Source organism: Pseudonaja textilis, chromosome 2 (genome assembly GCF_049901715.1).
Source record: "Pseudonaja textilis isolate UNSWEBS1 chromosome 2, rPseTex1.2, whole genome shotgun sequence".
In the NCBI taxonomy this organism is placed as follows: domain Eukaryota; kingdom Metazoa; phylum Chordata; class Lepidosauria; order Squamata; family Elapidae; genus Pseudonaja; species Pseudonaja textilis.
Window position 1 is genome coordinate 44,913,781 of NC_141991.1, and position 21,209 is coordinate 44,934,989.

Sequence of the window (21,209 nt, forward strand, 5' to 3'; positions counted from 1 at the left end):
CTCGTTAAGCAAGTTCAACAGCCGTTCCTATTGGCTGAGCGTCGTTTGACAGCCGGCTATAAAAAGCCGGCTGTCAAACCAAGCCAGCCGTTGTTCGCAAGCTAGTCTGCCCGTTTGGCTGGCAGACGCGACAATCACTGTTCCTTCAATAAACGTGTTAATTGCATGCCCTGGTCTAAGCCTCTCTTTCCCTTGAAATACAACAAAAGCAACTACCACTTAGTACTACAACTGGTAATAATCTAATTTTAGATGTGGCCTACATCATGAGAATTAGGACTTTCTTCCAAAGAAGAATCTATTATACTAGATCATAGAGACCTTAATAGTTTAGAATCAGGCCTGTCAAACTTGCAGCCTTGGGGCTGGATGTGTCACACACAGGCCACCCCCACCCGAGCTTCACAAAGGCAAAAAAAGTCACGTTATATCACAATACATTATGTGACGCAATCAAGTTTGACATGGGTTGTTTAAATGGTATATTGCCATAAGAAAGGCAAATTAGAAAATTCACTCTGAGGATGTTTGTAGAATTGTTTCACTTAAAGGCTCACTCAAGAAAATATAGCTAAATGTTTCTGTTTGAGAGGAGAAGGGCCATTTCACATAACAGTAGCTAATGTGTAAGAACTAACTTCACATTTCCAAAACAGTTTGTGTAGTTTGTGCTCCACATTCTGGCTATTTAAGGTAACTGCAATGGAAGGGGTTTTTTTTTCTCTGAGGGGCCAGTTTTTACCTGGGGATTGCTACCTTATGTGGCTTAACCCTTTCCATTTCCTCCATACCTATTCCCATCCCACTGAATATTAATTCACTATTACTCCTCTTTCCTGTCAAAAATATTTTATAGTATTTCAGTACAGAGGAATTAACAGACTTAAAGCATCTTTCACTGAAAAAAAGTTTCCATTAGATCAATTATTTTCTCAGAGCAGTATCCTGATGCAACATGCTTGAGTTGCTCTCTGCCACCTTCCATAAGAAGATTGCTGCTTGCTTTTCTGGAATAGTATGTATCATTTGACATTTGAAGTGATATTTAGTATTATGCCAAACAGTGGTACACACAGATTTTTTACTAACTTTCTCTCAATGAGGGATAGGCATCAGGGCAAAGCTGTTCCAGGGAATCTGTAAGGAGCACAGCTTTTTAAGTTTAATCATTTTTGCTGCTGCCAGAAATCAATTTCCTAAATCCTAGTCAACCAGTGTTCTGGTTGCTCCACAATGGATAATGTAAAGTGTGGGTAAGCATATATTGAATGTATGAGCAGCCAGCCTTCTTGATCCATCAGCTGAACTTCTTTACTGAAATTGTTAAATGCCAGCTACTGTGATTCCCCAATTTGATTAAGAAGTTTATCTTGGATCATGAAATACCTGAGCTTGTTGCTACTAAATATTGCTTATTTTTGGTGCTCTTTTGGTTCCAGTGCTTAACTGTACAAATTAATCTCTAAGTCAGATAACGGGATGAAGGAAACCTATACCATTTAGCAAATCAACAAGAAACAGTGATATTATGCATAAAAATTATAGTGTAATTCAAAATGTGTAGAATGAAAACATTAATATCCCTCAAATATATTCTTAATTCAGTAGCTGTTAAAATTAACATGAGTTTGATTTTGAAAAATATTTTTTATATATAGCCCCCCCCTTTTCTGTACAAAACTGTGATGGGATATCTGGAGAAGTGAGGGTAGGGCATGAGGGGGTACTGGCAACACAAAACAGCCTACATTAAGGGACTGCACAGTCCTGAGCAAGGTTCTATCTATTACTGTTGGTGTAAGAAAATAAAGGATTTGACTCGATTGTCATCTTTGGACTTGGGCCTGACAGAAACAAATTCAATTTAGTTTCAGAATACCTGATCTTACCAAAGTAAGTTGCAGAGTGTGCTGACCGAGGCCGTATGCTATAAGTCATGTCTCTTGATCTTCCAGAACCCTGGAAGTAAAAGAAATTGCTGTTTATTTTTCTTTAACAAATGTAGCAAAATGGACACTACAGATGAAATAGTTATTTCTTTCCCATTATCTCCTGAATGCTGTCGCATTAAGCCACTGTGTGGGTAGGAATGTGAAAGAGAAGAATTAGTAATGGTTTTTACAAAATAGTTTAATGCTTTATTGTTGTGGTCATGTGGTGTCAATTAACCCCAAAGAAACAATTATGCAGTAATTTCTAGAAAAAGGGCTCTCTGGAGTTTGAAAATTATTGCTTGGTTGTAAATCCCTCATCCATTCTCTCCACAGGAACAGGAGATGTGAGATCATACCTAGTAGTAACCCAACCCCAAGACAGAAATATCTGGACTCGGTTTATCTGGGGTCAAAACTCAGTATCTAGATTCAGCTGGCATCATGGGATAGGCAACTTTTATAGATTTTGTGCAGAAGTAATTTCTTATCATTCAATTCTACTAGCAGATCAACGTTAGCAATAATTAATAGCTTTTGTTAATAGCAATAGCACTTAGACTTATATATTACTTTATAGTGCTTTCCAGCCCTCTCAAAGCAGTTTACAGAGTCAGCATTTTGCCCCCAACAATTTGGGTCCTCATTTTATCCACCTCGGAAGGATGGAAGGCTGAGTCAACCTTGAGCCTGGTGGGGTTCAATCTGCCAAATTGCAGTAGGAGTAGCTTGCAGTACTGCACTCTAACCACTGCGCCACTGAGGTTCCAATAATAATAACAATAATAATAATAATAGTAACAACAACAACAACATCTGTTATCAGCTCTGCCTGGTATGGAAGATGTAACCTTGTTTGGTAACTTCAAGGCTGGATTTTGTTTTATTGGGGATGCCTTTAAAGCCAGGATAAATGTGCAACTGGTTCAGCCTCATTTAAGATGCAACTGCAGATTTGACTTACAACCATTCATTGTTTGTCACTACTACGGCCTTGAAAAAAATGACTTACAACCAAACTTTGCACTTTCAACTGTCAAACATCTACATGGTCATGTGATCAAAATGTGGGCATTTGGCAACCAGCATATATTTACAATGGTGGCAGAATCCCAGGGTCATGTGATTGCCATTTGCAAACTTTTAAACAAAATTCATAGTGGCGCAGTGTTTGGAATACAGTAGAGCAGGCTAATTCGACTGCCAGCAGTTTGGCAGTTCGATTTTCATCGGCTCTAGGTTGACTCAACCTTTCATCCTTCCAAGGTCAGTAAAATGAGGACCCAGATTGTTGAGGGCAATAGGCTGACTCTGTAAACCATTTTATAGGCTGTAAAGCACCGTGAAGTGCTATATAAGTCTAAGTGCTATTGCTGTTCTGACAAAGTTAATGGGAGAAGCCAGATTTGCTTAACAACTGCAATTATTTGTTTAACAACCACAGCAAACAAGATTGGAAAATTGGGCACAACTCATTTAATAACCATGTTACTTAGCAATGGAAATCTTGATCCCAATTGTGGTTGTAAGTTGAGGACCATCTGTATGAAGCTTTAAGTAGTTCAGAAACTGCTTCTCATCTAGCCATATCAGGCTATTGTGTTCTATTAAGAATGCTTTACTTGCAATGCTGTGATCTATTGATATTTATTTATCTGGGCTTCAATCAGACAGCATTCTCCTTTGTAATGTCCATTATGCAGAACAACCCTTTTAAATTAGAGGGTCTCCCATATATAAAAAAATATGGTGTCTATTTGGCATTTCTTTGACCATGGTGCCATGTTTTTACTGATGTGTGAGTTTTCTATTTTGATGTTCATACTTCTTTTTAAGTTTCTCAGTTATTTATTGAGTGGATGGTAAGAAAGGAAGGAAGGAGGGAGGAAGGGAAGTTGAAGTTCTGTTTATTTCCTCATGTATTTTCCCGAATATCCAGGGGTGGGCTGCTGGGGGTTCACAGGAGTTCGAGAGAACTCCTAGCTAAGATTCTGCACAGTTTGGAGAACCCCCAAATCCAACTCCTGGCTGGACCAGCCCACCCTGCCTCTCCCAGGAGTCCCCATGCGGCCCATTTTGGATGTAAGTAAGTGCAGGGTGTGCGCGGAGGCTCAGGGAGGGCAAAAAAAACGGGCCTCCCAGAAGTTCAGGAGGGCTGGAAATGGACTTGTTTCTGGCTTTCAAAGAGCCTCTGGAGCCCGGGAAGGGCATTTTTGCCCTTCCAGAGGCTCGAGGAAAGCCTCCGAAGCCCAGGGAAGGCAAAAACGCATCCCCCCATGGTGCAGGAGGCTGACTAGACCACACCCACCATGGCCACACCCACCCAGCAACCGGGCAGAGAACCCCCTTGCTAAAATTTTTGCAGGCCACCCCTGCAAATATTTAATGGTGATTGTGGGAAGAATTGAGAAGCAGAGCAATTTTAAAATAGAGGAGGTATTGTTTTTTGCTTTCATCATAATAGCACCCTGTCCTAGACATCTAAGTTGAGAATGGGAAGTTCAGAGTTGTAAAAAGAAAAGTTGGCAAATTTAAAAATGTGAATTATAAATAAATAAGTAGCATGGAATGCATCCCATCCACAGTTCAGCTGAAAATATCTTAAAGCTGATTTGTTCGGTATTTTTTTCTGTGAACAAAATTCCATACACTACTGAAATGTTCTTTTAGGCCTCCAAATGCAATGCACACATTCCAACATGTAATTAATCACTTGGTTAGCTTTTTAAAGACCTTGTAGAGAATTTATTGTAGGCAAACAATGAAGGAGATGGAAAAGGGGAAAAAGGGAAGATGAGAAGAAAGTAAACAAGAGTGATCAGTAATTGGTCAGTTCGAAGAGCAAAAAGCATTTCCCTTATAAAAATCCAGATACTGTTTTTATTTATAGAAGAACTAGCCAATAACCCGGCATTGCCCGGACATTTATTTATCCCAATCCTATATTAGACAGGAAAATCCTGTAGTCGGGACTCACACCATTGTACTGTCTCTTTCGCAGCATCTTAAGTTCTATTCCTCTCTACAGGAGTTTCTTGTCTACGTTGGTGTTTCATTTTTGTAGCGTTTGATTGCACTTGCCCAATTGCCTGACGTTTCCTTGGAGGGCTGAGGGGGAGCCCCCTTGTGGAGTACGGTGAAGCTGTTGCCATGGCAAGTCTACTGTGCTGTACAGTAGAAGCCATTTTAAGGCACAAACACACTCCGAGGGGTGTTAGGGGTGTCTTACCCCCACAGTATTTGTTTCCAGAGGGTAAGTCATCTGTGTACCAAGTTTGGTTGAAATTGCTCAAGGCACACACACACACACACACACATCCATAGATAGATGGATGGAGAGAGAGAGAGAGAGAGAGAGAGAGAGAGAGAGAGAGAGAGAGAGAATGAATTACCATTTGTGCAGAAAAAGGTTTTCTATGTTTCGGCAACCTCTTCTTCACAAGACCAACTTTTCTTCTTTGGCTTAGCTTCATTGGTTTATGTTTCTTGAGCTCTTTTTTCTAAACATTTCATATAATATAATTACAGAAACAATAGAATAATTACTGGTATAATTTTCAAACACCTGCCTTTATAAACAAGTACATTTATGACCAAGAGAAAGGAGACAGTGCTCCATGTAGGCATATAATACTTATTTTGGATAAGGAAAATTTGAGATATAATTTTTTCTGTTCATTCCAGCTTGATAAGATTCAGAATTTTGTCATCATAGCGCTACTATTTACAGAAGACTATAAAAACATCAATTAACATAGTTACATCAGAAAAGAGCACAAAAGGAAAATTAGTTTCTTTAGATGGAGGTTGAATGAAATTTTGTTGCAAAAAGAAACATGATAAAAAGAAGTTAAAAGAAATTCCCAGAAAAGCAAACTATTACACAACAAATTAAATATTCACATCATCAGTTCTTTATTTTAACAAGACAAATCAAAGTAAAATAATCTAAAAAAAATTGAATGTACAATTATACTGGGGAAGTGGTTGCTATATAAATTACAAAAAGAAATAAATGATATTAAAAGTACAAGGTAGAAGCTTTATGACAAGGCAAACGTCTAGGCTAGTTCTAATAAGCCAAGTAACAAAACCATTGTTATAGTTAGAAAACACACACGCCACCAGCAGAGGGCGGCCTTTGTGGGTCAAAACCTTTAAAATACTATAAGCAGGGGCAACATTTTTGTAAAATTTCCTTTCAGAAAGTTGGCCCCAAAAGATGTAAATCATGACATAATGACAAGAACCAGAGTGGTTTTAGGGAAAAGAAGCCATTCCATCATTATTATATCAGAAATTTGCATTTCTGTTGCCAGAATTGGGTTACATGATGTAAGTGCGCTGAGCAGCACAATCTGGTCTAAGACACAAAAGAGATGCTAATGCTAGAAAATGATGCAAGCACTCAATCATCAGGTCTGGATTCACAGGAGCAATCATTTTTGTGCAGGCTTGAACTGGGCTATGTTCCAAAAGCAAAATTCTCCAAAAGTCAAAATGTAAGCATTAGAAAAAATAAAGCTCAAAGACCTTCACTTCTTTCTGTATTTCGGTCAAGCCTGAGACTTTTTCTTCAAAACACATCTTCTCCTTAGGATACTATGAAGCAAATACATTTAATTAATTAACAATAAACTGGGGATCAAAAATCTAATTATTAAAAAATGAAATGAGTCATAGATGCCTTATTTGTATTGTGCTGTGGCCAATAATCTATTTACATAACTGAACATAGAAATTATTTTATTATATATACACGCAATTGTACCCAATTCCATAGTGATATTAATCGACTTATAATGATAAGTAGCATGGTGGCCTAGAGATGGAGCTCTTGTGAGTTCGATCCTAGGTAGAGGCAGATATTTCTCCCTCTGGGCACAGTGAGAATATATCTGCTGAATAAAACTCCGCATTGGCAACAGGAAAGGCATCTGGCCAGTAAACACTCAGCTCCATTTAGTTGCCCAGACTCCACTCCGCAAGGGATTAGGGGTCATTAAAAGAATATGATTAATCGATTTAATACAGCAAAGAAAGAAAAAAGAATCCTGAATGTTAAATTCCATGGATTATACTAATAAAGAAATGGAATATATGCCATCTGGTAAGCCTTAGCTAAGGGCCACGGAATACTAACCTCACTCTGCAGCCTAATTTGAACTAATTTTCCTAATCATGTAAATTTAACCTGCTCATAAGGGCTTTTTGAAATTCAGTAGCCTCCAAATCCTGTACTACAGAAGCATGCATATGATACAGCATAAGTATAGCACGAAGTAGTCTTGCATGCATGATGGAAACAAGCTTTTGATCCATTATGTGTATAATATCACACACACACACACACACACACACACACACACATTATATTAAAAAAAAAAATCCAGATACTAGTTTAGAAGATTTTCTCCGAAGACTTTTAGGGAGTGGGGCATGAGGAGCTCAATCTGTCTTCTAAGAATTCACTTCATGGTCAGTTAACAAAATTATAACTTTTTAACTAAATTTAATTCCCTTGTCTCTATCTATGAAATCACAAAGCAATACATAAGCAATAAATATAAGCAGACTTTCCTGTCTAGCAAGGATAGAATAATACAATGTAATCCAATCCAATCAGAACAAAACCTATTTTGCTTGACTCTTCAGTTATCCAGGTAATGTTAACCACGGCCTTTGAAGATGAATTAATTTATGATGAATAAACATTCTGTTAAGATTTACACAAAATATGAAAGCAATACTTCTGAACACAAAAACATGATACACAAGAATTCTCCAGTTATATTAAAATAGGCCATGATCTATGCCATGATTAACTTTGGGAGTTTTAACCCAATGAGTAGGGAGAAGGGAGGGTAGCCAGGGGAGCGACTGGACTTGGCAGGAGTTCAGAATGGAGGTGGATTGGAGAGTGTGACTTGGGGGTCATCATTAAGGGGGTTGGATGTGAGTTTAATATATAGCAGGGGAAAACGTGGGAATTCAGATTCAGGTTTTCCCCAGATGTGCCAATATGACTTCTCTAATAAATTCTTACTTGGATGGACTTTGACTCTTTGAGTGCTGAATTTGGGGTGGAGAGTTTTGTTGGAATGCTGACAAATAACGTAACTCAAATTAAGCATGCTTATTTTTACAGTGATGGTTAAAGAAATGTTTTATTCTCCGATTAAAGGAAGTAGGTTTTAAAATAATTTTGTATTAAGTAAAATGATACCGTTTGTCTCCTGTCCAGTTTGTCTTTTCCAGAATACTTTTCTACCTTTCTTTCATATATGTAAGAATCTAGCCAAAAAAGAAAAAAAGTGAGAACTAATGCAATAATTTTATTTGCAGATATCAAGTCTATCGAAATAGCTACATCTTTAAAAATGTCCATAGAGTAAATTATTGTCAGTTATTTTTCTGTTGCTTTTCAAACTGCAACCCACTATGCTATCATAGGCCAAATTTGTCTGTAAAGTTGATCATTGCAATTTCTTGTTTGTAATTCATAGCCTGAGGCAGGGGATTGTGACAATGACACAGCTTCCTAATAGCAAGGTTAACACTTTACAAGGTTTACCTTCCAAAAGAAAAAAAGTAAATAGGACAAATGTAGAAAATGCCACAATAAGCCAAATAATCTTTTATACTGGAAGGAGAAATGTTTAAAAAATGTTTAAATAATGTTTAAATGTGTAATGCATAATAAAAAGGCAAAGGCTATTTTGAGTCTTAAAATGGTATCAGTAGAAGCCTTTTGTTTATGTATGGTTAGTTTTTCAAACTAATGAGAGTCAAACTGAAATCCAATAACAGAATTGAACAAGAGCAGGAATCGGACAATCAGTAATGTGGAGGCAACAATATCAAAGTCAGTGATTAAATGGAGTTCAGAAAAACAAGGAGCCAGTCCAGGGATTCTGGAAATTTCTACAACTGGCAGTTCTGATAACACAGACTAATTGTGCAGATTATTTCTGTCCATGCAAGCTTCTAGCTATGGGCTTTTAATTATGAAGCATAAATCTCTACTTAACCCTTGCAGAATAGCCTACAATGTGCCTTCATACACAGGGCCTTCAATTCTAGTGAGTTGGAATATTTTTAAATTTCTTTTTCAGACTAAGCAGCATTCAAATCTTCCCCTTCTTTTCTCAAGACTACTTTTGGAGTGCTGACTGCTTTAGCGGGAGGGAAATGCTGCAGTATTTTGCTGCAGGTTCCACTTGTTATATATGTTACATATGTTATATATAACACTTACTATAATGATATACGGCATTACTTTGGTATGTTTTACTTAGAAGGACATCCTAATGAATTCAATCAGATTTATATTGTTGGAAGTTAAAACCCACCCCTCTCCTAGAAAAATGAAATATTTTAGGATATACTAAAAAGGCAGAATATTTTCCCTAAAAGAGAAGTGGAAACTCAGAGAGGCAGAAACTCAGCCTCCCACCTTTGTCAATGGGCCATTAAGGCCTGAGCCAGTCTATTCTACATAACAAAGATCTACCTACTTCGGGCAGAGCCATAATAGGAATCCCAAAGCCCTTTCATTACATCATCATCCAGCAAGGCTCAACCAAGCCTGGGATTCAGAACAGTCTACAGAGTTGCCTCTGCGTGGCCCCATGGGAGTCTGACAACCAATCAGAACACAAGCTCTAATTCAAAGCCCAAGAGAGGGCATAAAACCCAGGGACCTTCAGCATTACTTCCCTTTTTTCACCCACAGTCTCCAAGCCATGTGGTCCTGCCCACCATTAAACCATCTTTCCAAGCAGTCACCATGTTTCCAGTGTCTTTCTTCCCCATTTGGAACTGAACGAAGAGGGATATTTCAGCATGAGAATACATTCTTGCATTCTTTATCTTTATAAAGCAAATACAAAGCTCCAATTTCAGAAGGAAATGTATTAAATAATGTTTGGAATCCAATCCAAAACTCATCTTTTTTTAACTCATCTTTTTTCATGAAAGAATCGATATATTGACATGTGTCTGTTAGCACAGTTATGTAGGCGTAAAATTCAACACTTACTCTCAAAATAATATTTACTATGTTTAGAGATTTCATGTAGATAATAGAAACTTACATCTACAAATATCTGAGTCTGATTTCATCTTTTTATGTAAACAATAAGACTGCTTTGGAATGATTTCTGGTGCTTCAGGAGATGCTTCTTCAGAAGCTTGCTGCTGTGTGTTGTTTAAAATTTCTTTTAATGGCTCCTCTATGGATAATGCAATCACATGATCAACTGTCTTTAAAACAATAAAGCAGTATTAGATGTCACAAATGAAGTACAATATCCACTGAAAATGAAAGATCCAAAAATCTACCTTTTTGCTCATAACCTAAATACTGGCAATCCCAGGACTGTAAATAAACTCAATATTATAATATTCAGCTAATGATGCTTATGTAACAATTCCATTTTTTAGTTTCCCAAATACAGGTAGTCCTTGATTTACAACAATTTATTTAATGACCATTCAAAGTTACAATGGCATTGAAAAAAGTGACTTACGACCACTTTTCACACTGACGACCTTTGCAGCATCCCCATGATCATGTCATCAAAATTCAGATACTTGGCAACTGGTTCCTACTTAGGAGCATTGCTGTGTTCCAAGGTCATGCGACCTTCGGACAAGCAAAGTCAATGGGGAAGCCAGATTCACTTAACAACCAGGTTACTAACTTATCAACTGTAGCAATCCCTTTAACAACTGAGGCAAGAAAAATCGTAAAATGGGGCAAAACTCACTTAACAAATGTCTCACTTAAAACAACAGAACTTTTAGGCTCAATTGTGGTTGTAAGTTGAGGACTACCTGTATATAAGAAAGAAAAGGAAAGCCAGAAGGAGATGTTTTGCTCTCCAGAAAATTGCCAGACTAATAAATGCATTAACCCAATTTGTCTCCTTAGTGGAAATGGAACTCCAAAGCTTTGAAATGGTGGAAAATAAGTCACCTTGTATGGGAGATGTGACACATAAATTTAATGAAACAAATCAATAAAATAAACTCAAAAATTAGAACAAGAAAATGTTAAAAAGAAAATGGAAAGGGGACTAGAAGAAAAAGCAGGACAGTGAACTAGGAAAAAAGATAAAAAGAAGAAACAATGGAAAAGGAAAATGTAGGAAAAAAAACTCAGGGAGCAAAGAGATAAATAGGCTGAAAACTGAAGAGAGAGTGAGAGAAGGAAAAGAAAAGAATCCCACTGGAAGAAAACTCAGAACTGAAAATAGCTGTAGTTCATGATACTAATTTGCAAAGAATTTCTTGCTTAGGATTCTGTCCCCTTCTTTGCTGACAGGTGTCATGCTGCAGCAAATGGATACCAGTTTGGGCAAAGCATGGTAGGAAAAAGGCACTGATATCATTGTTATCATATGCTATTTGGGCATACTATTTGCTTTTTCTAATAAAAGTTGTGATAATAGTCCTAGGATCCTGGCAAAATCACTGCTGGAATAATGGGTATGAAGCTTCACTGTCTTTTGATGGGAAAAACATATTTTCCGCACAGGTAACGTGAACCATCCAGAAGAATAGAAGAGATTCTGATTGCACTTAACATGAGCGGATATTAAAACAAAGAGACAAAAAACATACATGGCAACTGGAATAGAGAATGTATACAAATATTCAGCTGCAACTTTCTTGTTTAAAAAATTGTTCCTGTAACACTTTAACATTAATTATACAAAATATCACAAAAACCTGCTTTTCTTCCTGTTTAGTTGCCTCAAGTGGCTCTTGAATTAAAGATGGAGATGGAGAAACACCAAAGAATGGAATTTCCAACCTTGCTGGTGTTGCAGGTTTGCGCTCAGGCATGTATTTCATATCTTTGGTCACAATCATTCTTTCATACACTGAGGAAATAAAGCAAATTATCGTATCTGTTGAGACTACACATTTATTCTCTATCATTTAAATCAGAAATCTTTAGCTGAAAAAAGCAAGCTTTACTAGCTTAAACTGAAACTGAGTGTTCCTTAACTAAAGTAAATTATTAACGTTTGTTGGATTCCATTCTCTCTTTCTTTATTTGAAATAGTGTTGAATTATCTTCCTCTAGTCTAGTGTTTCATGTAAAGGCAGGTAATATGTAGTATTTCTGCCCTCTATTTCTTAAAATGGCAGCTGCTTCAAGTCCAGCTTAGACGTTTGTTTTCCCTCTGCACTAGATGAAACATATGACACATATAAATATTGTTCAGTTTCTAATTTGGTGTACTAATTTTACAGTTTCAACCATTTATTTGACAAAATTTGGAGGTTCTGCTTAATATTTGGAAATCTTTGGCTTTTGCTAGTCCTGTTTAATTTCCAAAGCAAGCAAGATATCCTCTTACAATTAGGAATAATATTTTTTGTTAGATCTACCACAATACTTTGTTACAACCCAGAATCGATGAATTGGGAACCACAGTTCAGTGATAAGTAGATAAACTGCTGGGCACATCTTTCCACCTATATAGTACTGAGAAGAGATTATAAAGTGGAAACAAACTGCAGAAAAAGGAGGAATAGAAAGGACAAATAAATGAGATTAAGAAAACAAAGCATATATAATCAAGATGAAATGTACAATTGATTTTTCCTTTTTTGTTTCATCAGGGCATTACATGGGCAATCATTTAATCATAATATAATTATGATTATAATAATAATTCCTAGTTTTCCTCCATTATTCAGCTTTTAGTGCGCACCAGTCAAACTAAATGAAGATATTGTTAAGCTAGAAAAAGTATGCTCATTGGTCTGCGATAGAATAAGACAGAAAATGTATGCCTTTCAAATAATGGGTACTATACTCATGTGAGAAATGTATTAATTCTCAAAAACATTACTTTTAGCTTTATCTTGTTCTTCTAAGTCATGAGTTCCAGCTTGGAGAAGGAAATCAAACATTTTTAAAGATACCTCTGAGGTACAAGGAGACAAGTATATCATAGAGGGAGCTACCGGTATCTTCCAGAATGCCTAAGGGATGGAAAAAAAGATGTAATTGGGATTGTAACTTGCTATAAAAAATAAAACTTCTTTTATTAATTGCTTATTAATTATATACAAACAAATTTGGATATATCTTACACTATTTGTAGGACCCTTTAAATACTACAGAAACTATGATTTCACTCACTAAATTGGGGTCCCCAAACTAGGCCCACTTTAAGACTTGTGGACTTCAACTCCCAGAATTCTTCAGCCAGCTGGCATTAAATAATAAATTAGCAATTGTTACTAGAACAGTAGGCTATCTTAAGTATTTTCTTTTTCCTTTTCCTACTATATTCATCACAACATAATCATGACAGCTTCAAAAGCAAAGAACTGTGACCTTTATTAAAATTGCATTACACTGATTAACAATTCAACATTTAACAGCTCTGATATTACTTTGTATTCCACCCTTCCTTCAAGTAAACCTTCTGAACTCCATTTATAGATTTATTTATTTTCAGAACAACTTCACTGAAGTAGACTAAACAAAAGCCACCCAAGAAGTCAAATAAGAAGACAAATATTACTTAGAAGACCCCCTCCCCGAAACTACGTTCTATCTTCAATAAAATAAGAATTAGCTAGTAAAATAGGAAAGAATTTTGTTTCCTTTATAATTACATTATACTCTTAAGAAGTTTATTCTGCTGGTATCAAACTTGATTGCTTTGAGACCATCATTAATTAATTCATCCACAGTTTTATTCATTAAATCACACTAGCCAAATCTTATAGAGATAAGATGGAAGTATATTTTTATTTATATTGTAGACCTAGGTAGAGACTGAAAAAAAGTACATTTTTCTTTATATTGCAGGCCTTTTGTATTCTTACCTTTCCTTTCTTCTCTGGCAAAACCTGCAATTCTGATGTAAAATCTTCAGTGAAGGAATATCCCTTATAAGGCACCTAAGCAAAAAAAAAGCAAATAAAAACAGTAAATGTTGGCACTATATTATATTATGGCACTATAACTTTTAATATTATAATACATGACATTTTAGCCACTTGATATCTGTGTTAGAAAGTTTTATATTTAAAATTTATAATTCTGTCTTTTATATTTTACCTCTTATTTAATGAAATGAGACTTATCCTAAGGTGAGTAAAGAACTGGCATCTTGGTGAATTAAGTGGTTTGCACTGTATGTAAAGCGAAATATGATCCCAATGAGAAATCAAAGCTAAGCATCTACTGAATTCTTAATATTTAAAAAAATAGAAAATATCATGTAATAACATGCTCATACACGATACAGAAAAATATATTTGTTCATACCATATTCTAAACTTACATTCTAAAAAAAACCCACAACTAGAATTTCCCCTTGGTGTTATTATGCTAGAGTACATCTAACAGAGGGTGGGAGACTCTGCATCTAATATTAAATGCTGTTTAGTTTAGTGGTCTATGTCTTTAATACTCAGTGTGGTTTCAGGTCTTCAGCTGATTAAAGTAATATCAATAGAGTACATACCAGATATGAAGCCATCTCAATTGATTTAGGGGCATCCGTTTTGTAATGATAATCTAAAAGCTGGCTTTCAAAAATATAGGATTCTAGAAAAGAGATCACAATGGAGATACTAATATTGTAACACTACATGATAGTTAAATTCTTTTGATTTAAAAAAACCCACATTTTTTAGAGCACTGCACACCAGAACTAGACACAAGAACAGTTTTTCCCGAATGCCATTGCTCTGCTAAACAAATAATTCCATCAACACTATCCAACTATTTACTAAGTCTGCATTACTATTACTATTAATATTCTCATTGTTCCTATCACCCATCTCCTCCCACTTGTGACTGTATGACTGTAACTTTCTTGCTTGTATACTTATGATTTATATTGACTGTTTCCTAGTATGATTGATTGCTTATTGTATCCTTATGACTATCATTAAGTACCTTATGATTCTTGATGAATGTATCTTTTCTTTTTATGTACACTGAGAGTATATGCACCAAGAGAATTTCCTTGTGTGTCTAATCAAACTTGGTCAATAAAGAATTCATTCATTCATTCATTTTAATTTACAATTAAACAACAAGGAAACTTAATTTGCTTTTCTTGTGAATAAACATGTCCCAGGGTAATGTTGCAGGATCCAATCTGACTTGGTCACCAGGACCAAAGGTTTATTCTTCCAACATTTCGGGTTCCTGCTGAAGCCCATCATCAGGGAACTTTTCTCCCTTCAGAATATCATGTTTTTCTTCTACTCATTACTGATATTCTATTTATACTGATATAAATGGATAGCGAACACAATTTGCTTTTCTTGAATCCTTATCCTGCCAAACCTGATGTCATTTTGAGATCTTGGAGACATAGGTTACATGTAATAAAATTTGGATCAGCCTTAAATAAGTTCAGTTTCTCAAATTCAGTAATACGAACCACTTTCTCCTTCCTTTGTTGCATTTGATCAGAAGCATGGGTATCAGAAGGTAACAAAATAGACGTCATGATACAAACACCACAACTTAGGACTTGCAATGATACAGGGATACAACAGTCTACAAATGGGGTTTGCCTCATGACATTATCATGTGCATGCCATTATTTTGATGCACACTTGGTTTGCTGCAGATGCTCATGATCAGGAGTTACTTTTTCAAATAATTTCACTATTCACAGCTCATATTATAAAGATATGCAAATGTCTCATGAACCTTACTTATGAAAGTAACTATTATTTCTCATAATAATAGTTATTGCATCCCTTCCTAAGAAAAAAAGTGGAATGGCAAAATTATATTTTTGATGAATGGCATTAAGCATGAACCACTTGGAAACACTTCTTATAAAGAATGAACTAGTTTGTGAGTTTGGGTAATCCCGAATTTTGCCAACTGGGATTTACACAGCAAATAACTTGCTTTGGCGAACTAGCATGCATTCAACAAATGGCATTAATAATGCAGGCAAGTAATTTAGGGTCCTCTAAACTTGCAGGTACTGCTTGAAGAGACTTTGAAGAGACTTCAAAAAGATCATTCATGTCCTTGCCCCTTCACAATTGCAACACATTCTACATGGGGCTATCCTTGAGGACCATCTCAAAGCAACAGCTGGTTCAAAATGCACCAGTGTGGACAGTAATGGGTGTTTTTCATTATGCCCCTGTCTCAACATTGCTTTGCAAATGGCATTGGTTATCAGTTGGCTTCAAGATGCAGGTCAAAACCTGTAAAGCCCTTCATGGCCTGGGACCTGGTTACCTATCTTCACTTGTTTCTTCCCATCCAGTACAATCAGGGAGAATAGGTATGTCCAGGTCCCTTCAATTAAATGTCATCTTGTAGACCCAGGAAGTGTGACTTCCCTGTTGAGGTTTTGCCCTCTGAAATAGCTCCTCCAGTTCCCCTCAAGGTATGTATAGTTTCAATGCTTGCAATCTTATGGCTATGTGTCCCAGTGGAGTGAGGAGGTGTCTTTGGAAATAGGCTATATATAATAATTTCTATGTTCAGTAGGTATGCACAAATGTTATTCATCTGTTTTTTTATTTCCCGTCCATGTAATTATTTTTAGTTCATATTTCTGTAAATTTCCCAAAATGTGTTGATACCTCCATTTTTTTGTGCAAATGCTTTGGCTATCTAAGAATCCACATGCACACAATGAATTCCCTATTAACACATAGAACAACTTACTGGACACAAAACAGCTGCAGTATTGAAGGTCTTAATTTCCATTAAATGTAGCATTGTACGCATCTCAATTAAAAGGGTTGGGGTAGACATATAAAAAACACACTACTCAGATAATATCATAATTAAGATTACCTGTTTCTATAACTTTCGCAGTTTGAATACTAGTTCTCAAAAAGTGCAACATTTTACTGTGATATAAGATATAAATATCATTTTTGAAAGCCAGTAAAATATCACCAGAATTATTGAGGAAGCAGGCTGTGCTTAAAGTATTATCAAGTCTGATCTCAGCTATTAGGTCTTTGTAAATATTCCATAGTTTTATTGCAGCATCTGACCTAGAAAATAAAAGAAATACTCATAATACAGAATTTACTTTTAGGCAAATGCTTAAGTTCAAAATTCACATACCACTAAAATACATAGAAAGCAAATTGTATAGAAATTTTTGTTTCAATTTAGCTTGTAATCAAATTTCGACTCAAAACTGTATCTAATAGTTCATTCATCAATACCTTAGATCAGTGGTTCCCAACCTTTTTTCGCCCCGCACCCCTAAAGAAATTTCACTCGAACCTCGCACCCCCTGAAATAAATAATAAATAAAAATGCCAACCTATAGCCAATATCCTATTATTTACCTGGACTTTTCTCGCACCCCCTGGAATATCGTTTCGCACCCCCAGGGGGTGCAAGCACCCCAGGTTGGGAACCCCTGCCTTAGATGAATAAAGAAAAATGTTTCCTCTTCAAAATACACATCAGTTGCATTTTTTATTTTAACAGAATTATAATGAAATGGTACTTTAATTATTTTAACACTTGCTGGGAAAAAAATCCAAGCATAGTCCTTTTAGGAAATTCCTTAATTGTCTATTGACAACTTCATCAAATATGTATCCCAGATTTCAAAACAATATATTTTAAACCAGTAGTACTTATGTCAGTGGTAAAATCCTTAGCAAAAGTAACTCATCAGAAAAGATTCTCAGCTGGATGGGAATTCCTAAAGGAGAGATTAATAAAAATACAACTGCATCTAATTCCTATGAGGAGGGGAAAAAATGAAGTTTCAGGTAAAGCATTACTTTACACACAAAACTTAGAGAAGGTCTAAAAGTAAAACGAAAACTGGAAAGAGGATCAGGCCACAGAGAAGCAGTGTAGATGGAGAAACAGAGGGAAGGGAGAAAGGAGATGGTCTTTCACTGAGGAATCGAAGTCTCTGCCTAAATTCCTCAGTGTAACATGAGATAATTCTAGTTTATTTCATAGGAAAAGATGGTAGCACAGTGGTTAGAATGCAGTTTTGCAGGCCAACTCTATTCACTGCCAAGAGTTTGATGCTAACCTCCTCAAGGTTGACTCAGCCTTCCATCCTTCCTTCTATCAATGTAGCTAATAGAAATCTTTCTAATAGAAAAACCCTTTTCTATCAAAAGCTCAGAATGAAATGTGGTTAGCAGAGAATGCCAAGAATAATAAAAAGGGTTTCTTTGATTTTATTCAAAAAAATTTAAAAAAGGAAAAAAACTAGCTGCTCAGTGAAAAATATAAAATACTAATAAAAATACTAATAAATACTAATAAAAAAATCAGAGCTATTCATTTTTTTTTAGTTCAAACCTCCAACAGGAAATTGTGAAGACAGGGTGATTATATCTGATCAGGTAATCCCTCTTTATTCTGCATGACCTGAAACTTCCTTGACTGGATGTATTGCATCCTAAAGCAACGAAAGCATCCTATAAAGTTGAGTGTGTTAGTTTGTAAAGAAGGAGACAATTCCACCCTGCTGGATAGCAGTAAGAATGTTTTAGAAATAGTTGTGGCAGCCCTCCTAATCAAAAACCCAAATGGAAAATTAAGGAATAGCCAACAAATACCCTACCAAGCATTATTTTTCAGAGTACCAATCTTTCTTTTCTTTTCTTTTTAAAGGGGCACTGGTTTGTCTGCAATCATCATTGCACTATTTCATCACTTTTTGACCTTGTTTTATAAAAGGGCAACAGTGATTTATTTACCTACCCACAGCTGAGAAAGACAGAAAGAGTCTTGCAGGAATCCACTGATATCACAGGACCCTCGTGGTAGGTTGCTGGAAGATTTTTTTCTTCTATTTTCTCTTGAAGACAGAACACAAACATCAGTTCTGAATTATGCTACATAATTCCACAGTTTGAATACACCTTTTATTTTTAAACTATTTTATTACTATCTATTCTACAGGAATTTTCTCTCTGCTTCTATAGATTTGTTAATTGCTGTATGGCTAGTTTTGGACAGTAATACCACAAACCATAGTATGACTAAAATTTACAGAGGGAATAAATTCACACTTACTCTTTAACATACTGTAAGACAAAATGTTTTTTTCTTCCAAGCATTTTAATTTGCCGTATATAAGTCCTAGTAAGGCCTCTTTCAGTGTCAAAATAGTCCCCAATGAGTATTTCAATGTGTAAGCATTATTCCCAGTATATAAGATAATATTTTAAAATTATTTGAGCTAGGGTTTGTCCTAAATTAGGTCAGGAAAATTGTTGATGTAGCCCTGTTTCTGCTTATTATAATCAGCATATGCTCCCAACAGTCTTAGCCTCAGTTGTCATTTGTTCCCCAAACTCTAAAGATGCATGTGGTTTGTTATCTGAGCGTAATTGTCCAATAAACTTTATTTCAAGACATGGTGTAAATATTATAGATAAAAATGTCTGAAAATTCATAGCAAATTAGGTGTCCCTGAAGGAACAGGGATGGCATTGTAGTGAAGATCGGCATCCACATGATGATGAATTCTAGTCAGTGACGTCTGCCAGGAAAAGGAGAAATCATAAGATTCTCAAATGTAATTCAGTGGTCAAGATTTGCCCAGTCTCATCTTAATCACTTTCAGAAATTGCTTCTTAACTATTTTTCAGTTAATAGTTTTCTTCAAACCTTAGCAAAAAGAGTTTTAAATACAAGTTTAAGGATTTTTAAAAATTATTTTTGGAAATAAATAGCAAAAGGGTGATTACAGCATGGAATTTTGGAAAGTTACAAATGGACTAAGGGTCCAGATGGATTTGAAATAAGTTTTTGAAATTAAACATCCTTCCATCCTTGATGTACTTTTGAATTCTTTAAAAAAATGACAGGATGGGATTATCAAAGTTGGACATTAGAGGGATCAGAAGGAACTTAAAATTACAATTAAAGAAGAATAACACTAACATTTGACTTACTGGTACACAGCAAAATAATTAAACAATGGACATTTTGATTAATTTTAAAATTATACCGTAATTGCCATTATAGATAGACTGTCTTATCTTTTATCACGTATATTATGGAAGCAGAAAAACATTTTCCAAACAAGACTGAGACTTATTTGAAAGTGCATTTAAAAATAACAGATTGCAAGAATGATATGGAAAAAGATGCTATACTGCTGATGTCTTAATAATTAAAATAACAAAAAAACGACCTAGATAACTTTCCTATACTGCATTTACAAAAGAAACTTGTTAAAGTTTTGAAGAATTTTATGAGATAAAGAAGAACTGAAAAGCAATCCAGTTTTAGGACAATATTTGAAGGAATTTTAAAAAATGTTAAAAATAGAAGGAAAGAATATAAAATTAGTTTATTTGATCAAGATTAAAATAAACATATTATCTCTGATAATATTTAATGGACTTGATTCTCTATTGATACAGAAGTTATTACTGACATAAATGGACATTATTTAATTTTATGGACTAAAATAACAGAGATTGCAGTAGTTATAGTTAATGTTTATGGACCAAATCTAAATTCCAATGAAATATTGGACACCAACTTGAAAAAATACATTAGTAAGATTTATAAAGATTAAGATGTATATGAAAGAACTGAATTTAATAGACTCCTGGCATTCAACTGTATTTTATTTTATTTAAGTGTCCACCAGAATTTTATTAGGTTTGAGCAGGAAACAACTAGTACGTATGTGCGAGGGGAACCTTTACCTTTACTTTTTAATAACATTGACCTTATCACACCAAATAGTACAATTGCTATGAAATGAGCATTTCAGAAACCCACTAAGGTATCAAGAAATTATTGTTTTGGGGACATCTGGTTGCTTGTCATCAGCATGGAATCTGTGATCGTGCGCAATATTGCTCTGAGCTCACTTGTTGGAGGGTCCTGATTGAGATCAGAACCACCCTGGAGGGGTGGTGAAGAAAGGGGGAACTGTTTGGAGGGTAGAGGGGAGCCACAACTTCCCTCCCTGACAAGAAAAACCCTTTCCAAAGAAAAGTTGCAGAGGTGGTCTAAAATAGCCACCATGAAGACAGGAAGCAATCCAGGAAACTGGAAACAGCATTGCTGTGCTGGAATGGTGAAGTAGTGAGCGGAGTGTGAACCAGGTGAAATACATGGACTTTAAGATACCTTGGGATTAAGAAATAAAGAACTATTTTGGAGGAAAGTGTGTACAGGTGACCACCAGAGAGAGTGAGAAGGAAATTGGAACTTATAAAATTGGCTTGAACTATTGCAACGAAGTATCTTAAAGGAAAAAATTCAGAGGAAAATATTTGAACACAAAAGAC

General features: G+C 35.6%; 1 protein-coding gene across 1 annotated transcript in view; it reads right to left on the minus strand.

Annotated features, from left to right (window-relative positions):
* LOC113449679 (uncharacterized) overlaps window positions 1–21,209 on the minus strand; it is a 71,560-nt gene that overhangs the window by 21,820 nt on the left and 28,531 nt on the right. The window contains exons 17-27 of the mRNA XM_087923158.1: window positions 18,655–18,751; window positions 16,756–16,961; window positions 14,435–14,517; window positions 13,791–13,865; window positions 12,803–12,935; window positions 11,603–11,821; window positions 10,240–10,247; window positions 10,028–10,045; window positions 6,465–6,533; window positions 5,324–5,431; window positions 1,890–1,959 (exon numbers count right to left, since the gene is read on the minus strand). Coding sequence (XP_087779284.1) covers window positions 1,890–1,959; window positions 5,324–5,431; window positions 6,465–6,533; window positions 10,028–10,045; window positions 10,240–10,247; window positions 11,603–11,821; window positions 12,803–12,935; window positions 13,791–13,865; window positions 14,435–14,517; window positions 16,756–16,961; window positions 18,655–18,751 — 1,086 coding nt within the window. The remainder of the gene's footprint in view (window positions 1–1,889; window positions 1,960–5,323; window positions 5,432–6,464; window positions 6,534–10,027; window positions 10,046–10,239; window positions 10,248–11,602; window positions 11,822–12,802; window positions 12,936–13,790; window positions 13,866–14,434; window positions 14,518–16,755; window positions 16,962–18,654; window positions 18,752–21,209) is intronic.